Here is a 10,397-nt window from a genome sequence, read left to right as displayed (position 1 = left end):
TCCACGCCGGCCCCGACCAGCGCCCAGCGGCCCGGCAACCGTGAGCCTCCTGGACCCGCCCTACCCCCTCTCGTCCCCTCGGTCACCAAGAAGAAAGGCGGCAGGTACAGGGTCCCACCAGCTTCTGCGCTAGGCCAGGCCTGCCGGACCCTCAGGGCGCTTGCTCCTCACAAGACCTGAGGGTGGGACCCCTGCACAGAGGTGAGAGGGCGGGTGGGGTGCCGAGGACAGGCAGGGACACGGAAGGCATCCTGGAGGGGGCGATCAGGACCAGGGAGAGGAGCACACGCTCCCCAGAGGGGTGGCGGGAGGAAAAACGGCTCGGCAAACGAGAAACAGACGGGGCCAGGCGCAGGGCAGGCGACACCGCGCAGCACCGGCTCCCTGCTCCCACGGCCACAGCGCTCTCGGCCAGGCCCGCCGCGTCCTCACCTCCGTCTGCGCCTTGGGGTCCCCGGCCTTGGCCTTCTCCAGGAGCTCTTCAAAGGGGGTTTCCATGTCTGCCTTCACGGGGCCTTTATCGTGGGAAAAACAGACAGACAGGATGTCACGGAGCTGGTCCTGTCACTTGTCAGAGTGGACAGGACGCAGGAGTGAGCTTCAGGCCTGGAGCAGCTCCTCATGCGGAAATCAGGTCAGCGGTGTGAGAGAGGGTGCAGAGGACACCCCTCAAACCCCGCCCCCCACGGTGGAGCAAGGACAGCGGACGTGGTCGGCAGCAGCTCAGTCTCTTCGGTGGGCGTCCCAGGAAGGACGAGGGGCACAGGCCCGACCCCGAGTGCCACCATTGCCCCTCGGCTCACTGCACCTTGAACTACGGCTCCATAAAGGCTCGAGGCTCGGGTTTGAAAGGCCCTGACTTAAGTAAAGAACCTGCACCTCAATGTCCAGCGCCCCGATAAATGAACCAAATTCATGTTTTCTAAGACTGAAGTCCATATACACACGATTTCTGGAAGTCATATCGGTGCACATGCACTTCGAAATTTTATAAACACACACACGCGCGCGCGCGCACACACACACACACACACACACACTAGTGAATTATAACTGATTTCCCACATTGATCTGGGGTGAAATTTAGCACTCCAATGGCTCCGAGGTCCCACCGTGGGGACGCGCAGGGTGCTGGGGCTCCCGTCTCCGTCTAGCGTGTTAGGTTATTCCCAAACCCCTTAATTTTATAAAATGGTGCCACAGACTGTTCCGTGCACACGTCTCCCCTCTGGGGGTCACCCTCCCAGCGCAGGCTCTCCAGCTGAATTCCTAGGCCTGAGGGTCCCAACGCCGTGTGCTCGTGCTGTGTGCTACTTTCTAAGGAGTGAGCCCTGCTTTCGAAAGGACCGTGTGGCCACACCGACTGCTACGACCGCACCGGCAGTGGGTAGCATGAGAGTAAAACGTTTCTGAAAAACAAAGGGACCATTTTCACCCGACCCTTCGGGGACTACGCCTGACACCGTGGCTCCGCCCATGGCTGCACCCCGCCTCGGCGAGCAGCAAGACGCCGCACAATGACATGTGGGATGTGGCTGGAGCACTGCAGACCACATAGTAGGTGCTTATTAGGCACTAACAGACTTTCACTCTCTAGAAGTTTCTGGAAACAGAAGGCAGAATATAAAGGGCATAAGCACAGTCCCCAGTGGTGCCGGCCGGGGCCCCGCCTTCCCTGTGGGCCCATCCGGCTAGGCTCGGACCAGTTCTGCAACAGGGATGCTGCCAGCCTTCGTCAAGGGCACCGAGTCTGTGCGGCACAGGGCTCCAGGAGGAGGGAGCAGGGGCAGTGGCCTAAGGTGACACAGCCTTCAAAGCTCGAAGGTGGAGGGGTCACATCCAGTTTGGAGAAGGCGCGGGAGGTGGGGCTGGGGACAGCTCCCAGGGGAGGATTCTTCATGAGATCCCACAGGTCAGGTGCAGGCACAGACACGGTGGCCCTCGGGGAGGACAGCTCACATACAGCATGACACCTTTCCCCGCAAAGCTGGACTGGGCTTCTTCCTCAAAGTCCAAGGGGGCCTCGCCTGGCGTGGCCCTGGATCCTAGTGCCCCCTGAGTCATCAAGGTCAGTTCTCCCTTCTGGCTGCCGGCACCCTCAAGCCCGGAATGTACTTTCTGGCCGAGGGCTTGGACTTGAGAACAGAAGAATGCAAAGCCTGCAGCAGGCTCCAAGCTGGGGCCTCCCGCGGGCTCACGGGCGGGCGGGAGAACACACGGCGGGAAATCTGACCCGCCTGTGAGTCTGCCTTTAGCATCAGTGCTGTGTGAGCTAGAGCCTTTCTCAGTCTACCGGTTAACACCCCCAACGGGGCGGTCCATGAAGAACGAGGCCTGCGCTGGGTGACAGCCCGGGGCTGCCCCGCACGGACGTCACCCCCCAACGGGGCGGTCCATGAAGAACGAGGCCTGCGCTGGGTGACAGCCCGGGGCTGGCCCGCACGGGCGTGACCTGCACTCCCTGCACGACGCCGGATTCACAAGTCCATTTCTTTTCTTTAAAATTCCAGCAGACATCTTTTGGCTAAAAAAGATTATTCTAGTCTGCGATTAACTTTTCACAGAAGTGTTTCACAGCCTGACATCTGAAGAAGTCTCCCCCACGTATGGGCTCTGAAACACACACCACACCCCCATTATTCCAGTTTCTGTCTGGCACAGGCAGAAATACTTCTATGACCACCGAAATGCTGGGTTCATGCTGTGGCCCAATCAGAGGGTGTGGTTTCTCCATCCAAGGAGGAGCTTTCGCACAGGTCAGAGGTGAAACCCGACGGGCTTACTGCTCAGCACCGAAAAGAACACGGCCAGAAGCTGGCTGCGTCGGCGCAGACACCACGGGCCACCAAACACACGTGGTCCTTGCCTGCCCCCCCACCCCCAATCCTGGCTTTTTCTGATGCCAGCACCCTGACGTCCCTTTTAGGGACCCACCCTCTCCTACTCTTGGTCCTCAAGGTCTGGTGGCCGTGCTGCAGGCCCACCTGGCCCGTCTGAGGGCTCTGCCTCCCCGATCACACTGCTGGTCCAGGGGCTGAGGCAGACCTGTCCGGGCAGTGGGCCTGTGCTGAGTTACTAGAGTCAGGCGTCCTCCTGCTGAGTGTCTGCTGAAGGACACCAGCTTGAGCCTGGGAGGGCTGCCCACTGAGAGGGAAGGTACATGGGAATGCAGAGTTGAGGGGCAGGGGCAAGATTCCTGGTGTCACCTCAACCCCTGCAACTAGCCGTGCATAAAGCCAGTATACTCTAGGGCAGCGGTCCCTGACCTTTTTGGCACCAGGGACTGGGCTCCTATGAGCATCTAACACCTGATGGTCGGAGGTGGCGCTGAGGCAGTGATGCTGGCGCTGGGGAGCAGCTGCAAATACAGATGAAGCTTTGCTCGCTCACCTGCCGCTCGCTTTCTGCTGTGCGGCCCGGTTCTGGTACCGGTCCGTGGCCCGGGTTTTGGTGACCCCTGCTCTAGACTACAGATCTATGAGACTAACAAATCCCTCGCCACCTCTGTGTTTTGCTTGTTGATTTACATGGTGTGTCTGTGTCACTTGCAACTGAAAAGGTCCCAACTCTCATTTTAGGAAGCCTTATCAATCAGAAAACAGCAAGAATTAGAGCCTGTGGCCTTGGGAAGGGCTCCTCACCAGTCCCCTCAGCTTTCAAATATTTACCTCCGTGGATCTCACGCACTTGACAGATTCACGCAGCCACGCTGAGCTGGTAGTGCCCTGTCGCTTCCTCAGGGCTGTCTAGGTGATGAGTGCTCCACGAGCCCATCACCGTTTTCTGCTGGACCCTGAAGAGTGACCCCCAGCTTCCACCAGCCTTTCCAGGGACAGTCTGTGTCCGGTGGGTCTGACCCAGCTCCATCCAGCACAGTGGACACAACCTCCTCGGCCCCCACCCGCCGTCTGGGACCAAGCTCTGCATCCCATCGTGGCACCGCCCCTCCCCCGCCCCCTGGGGCTCCAGCTAGACCTGAAGTTGGCCTGGCTCCCTCTGCTCCCTCTCCACACACCTGCCGCTGCCTCATGCTGACCCCCCACGGGCGCCCACGGGCCATCCCAGTGGCCAGGTGGCTTTGTCCTTGATGTAACAGATCACATCATCCCTCTGAGCTGAACCCTCTAGCTCCCCGCCAAAAACACCCATTCTCCTTGTCTTGAACCTTGAGGCCCCCTTGGCCTGGCTGACCTCTTGACCCCACATTCTGACCCCTGGCCCAGGGCCCCGTCAGCCTCATAGCTGGAGTCTCCATCGTCCTCGACTCCCCGCCATTCTCCCCCTGGAGGGCGGAGCCCTGCCTGTCCTGCCGCTGGGCAGGCCCTCGGTCGACGCTTCCCGGCAGGCCGCACCCTGACCCAAGGGTTCCAGCCACCATGCCTGTCCGTGGCTCTGCGGCTGCCTAGGTGAGCACTGGCTCAGCACCGACAGCGGGAGGCCGTCCTGCGGGCGGCAGTCCATCTGCCGTGACCTGCCAGGGTGGGCAGAGCGGGCACCGCGTGGCCGTGGGCGCCTGCCCGGGACGCGGATGCTCCTGCACGTCTTTCTCTCTTGCCCAAGGTCCCTGGAGGGCAGGCCTGAGCCTCCACCCGTCACCAGGGTCTGGCCAGAGATCACTCTGGGGCCAGCCAACCAGGTCGGGCTCAAATCCCAGCCATCTCTGCTTTGCTCTGCCTCTATGACACAGGGCTCCCTGGAGAAAGTGACCCAAGACACTGGGCACACGCTAGCACTCCATGTGTGGTCACGGCTGTCACTGGCAGCCAGTCACAGCAGGCAAGCATGGGCTCGCGGTCTGTGCTCAACCCCCACTTTGCCCCTCACCAGCTGGGGGTTTTCTCATCTGAGAAATGTCAGCGAAGTGAGTCAACATAGATAACGACTAAAGTGGCGTCTGGCACGGAGACCGTTATCAACATCCGCGCTCGTCGTAACCTATCGGTGCTTAACTGATGCTCCTCACAGCTTTGCTCGATAAGCAGGTAAGTTAATGAATTAAAACTGACCCCAAAAGCCACTCTCGGGTGGGTGCTCTCCGAGCTGTGCGGGGCCTGCAGGGTGGGGATTGCGGAGTCCACATCAGTGACCAGCGACAACTCAGAGCAGCCGGCAAGTGACACGGCACAGCCCAGTGTGGGGGGCTGGGACCCCAAGGTTGCCAGCCTGTCCAGGGCTGGTTCAACTTCCCCCTCTCCTCCCCTCCCTTCCCCTCCCCTCCCCTCCCCTCCTTTCGGGGGCAGAAGCCAAACAAACCACAGCTGTTTCCTGATTCTTCTTATCTGAACCTTACAGTTGTGACTCCGTCCTCCCGGGCTGTTTTGCGTCAACCAGATTGAAACCAAGCAGGTTCCCAGCCCTGGTCTTTGCCCTGTGGCCGTGAGGCATCTGTGGCTGGGCCGAGATTCTGGGTCAGGCCCTGGCCTGCCCAGAGGCTTGGGGACAAAGCGGAGAATGCAGGCATCTTTGAAGGACACTGACGATCACAAGAGCCCAGGTCGGGTGCTGGCCCCACGGGAAATGCACTGCGAGCCTCGAGCCCGGAGGTCCCCACGGCTCTACTGGGAGGGGCCGGTGCAGGACAGGAGACTTGGGTCGCCTGTGCACCCTCAGCAGCTGGTCACTTGGACAAGTCTGTGCCTCGGTTTCCTCAGTTCTACATGGAGGTAACAACAGAGCCTCCCTCCCGGGTGGCCGTGAACAGTCACATGAGGCCCGGGGGACAGCGGCACCCACCGTGGGTGCTCGGCATGGGTCTGGCGCCTCTGCGAGGTTGGTGGTGGTGAGAATGACACAGGCCAGATGTACCGGGAGGTGCTGGGTAAATAAATGGTCAGAAGGAGAAACGGTGGCACTGGCGACGTCCTCTCAAAGGTCACGGGGAGCCCACGCCCCTGCGTGCAAGCATCGGTGGAGCTCGTGGCAAGGTGCGAGCCTTTCCACATGTGACCCCAAGCCGTGGAGGGGTCTCACTCACTCTGGGCACCTCGGGCTCAGGCTAGACACACAGCTTTGCCGCCTGTGACCCCTCTTTCCCCACCACCACCTGTCACCTGGGAGGTCTGGGGCTGTCCCCCAGACCCCCACCGCCGGCAAGGCCATTCCCGCCGTATGGCCCCGGCCCCGCCATGCCCTCTCCCAGGCTAACTCCCGCTTGGCCACCCTCTCCCTCCAGACAGCGGGCTTCTGCTCCCCAGCTCCAGGTCCGGGGCCACCTTGGTGCGCCTCAGGCCGCATGCTTCCCTCTGCCACCCACAAGACTGTGGCCTCTTTGGAGGCTGGTCAGCTCACCTGTGCCACCCATGCCCACTCGGGGCTGGCACAGGGCTGTGCCCAGTGAGCGGCGGTGGACAGAGGGTGTGCCCGCCCTGTGCCCCTCCCAGTGTCCGTGAGACAGCCAGCAAGGTGCCTGGCTGTCCTGTGCCACTAGGTCCTCGCTGTCTTGCTGCTACCCTGGGGGGACAGTCTGGGGGGTGGAGACCTGAGGAGGCCCAGGGACGGACTGAGGGTGGGGGCAGCCCCGAGCAGCCCAGCCGGGGATGGGGGACAGTGGTCAGAGGGCAGTGGAGACCTGGGCCTGGGCCCAGGCACATTCCAGGGTGGCCGCTGGCTCTGAGGGGACTGGCCATGGTGGAGAGCGGATGGCGTGGGCTTCCCGGGGCACTGTGTGGTTGTGAAGCCTTCTCCCCTTCCCAGAGCCTGCGGCAGAGCCACCTGCCAGCCCAGGCTGGAAGCGCGTCAGCGCTGGAGCCATTCGATTATAAATAAATAAGGACTGTGACATCGCTGCTACTCACGTCTGTGAGCTCAGGAGCGAGCCCGGCATCAGGTGAGGGCTGCAGGGCCTGGAGGGGTGCTGGGCCCTGAACTACAGGGGACGCCCGCGGGAGGAACCTCACAGGGGTGCCCGCACCGTGCTCCCTGGAACAGCCCTGGCCTGGGCCGAGGACAGTCTGGCCCTCCAGGCCGTCCCTTACCTGTTCTGTCCACTCTTTCTCGGCTGCTGGCGCGTGGGGCCTGGTGCGTGGCTGGGGCAGCTGCGTCTCCCACGTCTGGTCCGGGAGGTCGGGACACCCCGCTCTTCTCCTCCACTGAGGAAGTCGCGTTGAGCCGCGAGCGGGCCTGGGGCTGCAGCAGTGGGGGAGGCTGTGCGCCAGAGGGGCTCGGCGTGGGGGCGCTGGGGTCCATCCTGCTGGTGAGAAGTGCTGTGGTCAGACACACACTTGATGTGTCTACCCAAAATCTGTGGAGGGGACCTGATTTGGAAAAAGGGGTCTTGGTAGACGTGATTAAAGATCTCCAGACAAGATCGCCCGGGATTGCGGTGAGCCCTAAACCCAGCGGCTACGAGAAGAGGAGGCAGAGAAGACCGCGTGGGACGAGGGCGGAGGCAGAGGCTGGAGCGAAGCATCCGTGAGCCAAGCGACGCCAAGGGTCCCCAGATGCCAGGAGCTGGAGAGGCCAGGGAGGATCCCCCCTCAGAGCCCCCCAGGAGTGGAGGGGAGGGGGGGGAGATGGAAGGAGGGCGTGGGAGAGGGAGGCGGGGGAGAGGACCACAGCTGGTGGGGCCAGGATCTAGTCAGATCTGCTCAACTTCAAAGCCCTCCAGGCTGGAACCGCAGGACAAAGATCTGGGAATCCGAATGCCACCAGAGAGGGACACGCGCTGGGCAGCTGCTGTGTAACGCGCGCTGTCCGAGAGCGGATGCCCAGCATGGACCAGAGCGCACGGATTCTGACGGCCTCGTCAGGAAGGAGAAGGCTCGATGAGGCTACCGCAGGGGCTGCCTGCAAACAAACAGCTGACGCAGGTGGCTGCGTCACCGCTCCTGGCTAGGCTTCGGGGTCAGCACCCCCTGAAACTGTCGGGGCCGCGAGTGCACTGTGTGGGGACCTGGGAGGCTCCTCCTCAGACTCCCATGACCCTCCCCAGACTCAAGGCCACGTGCCCCTCCTCGCTGGGAGGAAGACACTGAGCGCAGAGCAGGGAGAGGCTGGCGAGGGGGAGGTCTGGCTCCAGCCCTGCCCTCGGCCTGTCCCCACCAGCTGGTGGGCCTGAGCAGGCCACGCCCCCTCCTGCACCTCAGTCTCCTCAAATGTAATGCGGACAATCACCCCATGCTCAGGGGTGCCACGAGGACCGGATGACACCAGGGATCGTGAGGCACACGAGGCAGGCGCAGGTCCCAGACACCTCCCAACACCCAGCTCCAAGCACCCAGCCTGCCGGATAGAGTAGATGCCCCACACGTCTGGTGGCTGTTGTCACAGGAAGAGGCAGGGGTGGCCCCAGGCATCATACGCCAGTTCCCAGGGGCTACACAACCACGTCTACCCTGTCCCCAGCCACAAGCGGGTCGCAAAGACTGAATCCGCGTTCACTGAAGAACCCCGCGGATTTCATCTGACGTGCCCGCCTCAGGGGACCGACCCTTCTTCTAACACACCCCCCAGGTGCAAACCGCAGACGCGGTCCAGCCAGGAAGCTGCCTGGAGATCCAAGCAGGGCTCGGTGTGTTTCCAAACTCCAGGCCTCCAGGAACCAGAGGCCACTCGGCATTTAGCCGCACCGCACGTGCAAACAGAAGCCGGGACGCAGCCGGCCGACGGCGGGGAAGTCAGCGGTGATTCGGCACACACGACCCGGACGTGTGCAGGTCACCAGCCAACCCGAGTCGGCAAGAAAGGCAGGACTTGGAACCATGGGGGCCCCACCCTCCCTCGCCACCTCCAGCGCCTCCCGCTGCCTCTGCGATCAAGCGCCACCTTCTCGGAAGGGCAGAGGGCTGCTCGCCTGAATGCGGGTGGCATAACATCTGGGTCATAACGATGACGGCACCAAACACCAGTCTGCAAGTGCTCTGTCCCCGGCACTTCCCACAGACTTTCTCGGGTTATCCTGGTGTTACAGACGGAGAACCGGCGAAGCCTTCAACCCTCACCCCATCTCACAGGAGGAGACACGGGTCCTGGAAGGCGAGATTCCAGCTCGAGGCCACACAGCTCCGTGCGGGGGCTGGAATTCCAATCCACAAAACCTCTGCGAGTTACTGCAAAAGGGGCCTCTCAAGACCTGGGCCCCGCCGGCCTCTGCCACCCCCCCATCCCCCCCACTCCCCTGCTCCTCCACATCCCCATGCAACGCCGACCTCCACGCCTTCGCTCTGGCAGAGCCCCCTTCCTGGGGTCTGTCACGGCTGTGCTTTCCAGCACTTTCCAGAGAGGGCAGTTCTGAATGTTATAGCCCTCCGTATACAGCTGTTAACCATGACCTTGCAAACGAATGTTTAAAGACAAGGAACGTGTGTGCATAACACTGTCAAGCAGGATTTAAAGCAGGAGATATTAGCTGGAGTCTGTTAAGGATGAAAACGAAGCTTATCTGCAGAAAAAGATGGAAAAAAAATGCCTCCAAAATGGCAATGCTATCTCTGGGTGGAGGAGTTACAGGTGGTTTTATTTTACTCTTTTTCTAAATGTGTTTCCTTAATTTCCTCTAATGAATTTGCGAGGTTTTTGGAATGACAACAAAAATGTTATTCTAAAACCCATCTGTGACTGAGCCCGAAGGGAGCGGGCCCAGGGGTTCCCAGGGTCTGTGATGTCTGCTCCGGCCCCGCCTGGCCCAGCCCCCGCACAGGGCTGCTCCTCAAGACAAGGGCACAAGGCCCTTGGAGGCTTCCAAGTGCCTATTTTTGCTCCAGAGTATTAGGGGCCAAAGCAACCAACATTCCATTTCTACCCAAGTGCCAAGGTCACAGGAACAAAGGCGGAGTCAAGTTGGGAATGCCCCAGGTAGTGATCACAGATAGCCACACTGTCTGCAGTGGCCGAGCCCTCACCGTACACCTGGCACCTGCTCTGCACCTGGCCCAACGCTGCGCCAGGCACTGTGCAGGGCCTCCCTGCCCAGAGAGGGCTCTTGGAGGGCTGGCCTTCGAGAGCTCAGTCTGGGAAGAACAACATCTACACAGACAACTGCAAAGACGGCCATTTGGGGCTGCAGGCACAGAACGGGGGGCTCACTCAGCTGTGGAAAGGGGGCAGGGTAGGGTTCTGGGAAAGAGGCCTGACTATGCCTTCAGGACCAGCGGGAGCGGGGAGGGACGGGGAGGGAGGGAGCCGTCTGGGCGTTCCAGCAGGGACTGCTCAGGAGGAAAGGAAGCGGAGGATTAGTGAGCCAGCAATGCGGCTGGGAAGGGTGGGAGGCTGAGAAGTGACCTCTGGGGAAGGGACACACAAATGAGAGAAGAGGCTGAGTGGGTGCTGGGGGCAGGTCCCAAGGGCCTGAACTAGTGCCGGGCTTACGGCCAGAAGTGCAGGACAGTGCTGAGCGGGGAAGTGGCAGTTAAAGAACCATGATGAGGGACCAGGGAGGGGGCAGGGCAGCCATCGAGAGA

At 61.4% G+C, this 10,397-nt stretch overlaps 1 protein-coding gene and 1 long non-coding RNA gene across 2 annotated transcripts in view; one reads left to right on the top strand and one right to left on the bottom strand.

The window, feature by feature from the left end:
• Positions 1-3,822, top strand: part of LOC105304479 — an 18,456-nt gene extending 14,634 nt beyond the window's left edge. Inside the window, exon 3 of the long non-coding RNA XR_897007.2 lies at positions 3,241-3,822. This is a non-coding gene — a long non-coding RNA (uncharacterized LOC105304479). The remainder of the gene's footprint in view (positions 1-3,240) is intronic.
• WFS1 (wolframin ER transmembrane glycoprotein) overlaps positions 1-10,397 on the bottom strand; it is a 24,934-nt gene that overhangs the window by 12,639 nt on the left and 1,898 nt on the right. The window contains exons 2-3 of the mRNA XM_011378548.2: positions 6,975-7,186; positions 433-515 (exon numbers count right to left, since the gene is read on the bottom strand). Coding sequence (XP_011376850.1) covers positions 433-515; positions 6,975-7,185 — 294 coding nt within the window. The 5' untranslated portion in view covers position 7,186. The remainder of the gene's footprint in view (positions 1-432; positions 516-6,974; positions 7,187-10,397) is intronic.

The sequence above is a fragment of the Pteropus vampyrus genome, unplaced genomic scaffold (assembly GCF_000151845.1).
Source record: "Pteropus vampyrus isolate Shadow unplaced genomic scaffold, Pvam_2.0 Scaffold346, whole genome shotgun sequence".
Classification (NCBI taxonomy): Eukaryota; Metazoa; Chordata; class Mammalia; order Chiroptera; family Pteropodidae; genus Pteropus; species Pteropus vampyrus.
This window is presented reverse-complemented; position numbering and strand designations above follow the sequence as displayed.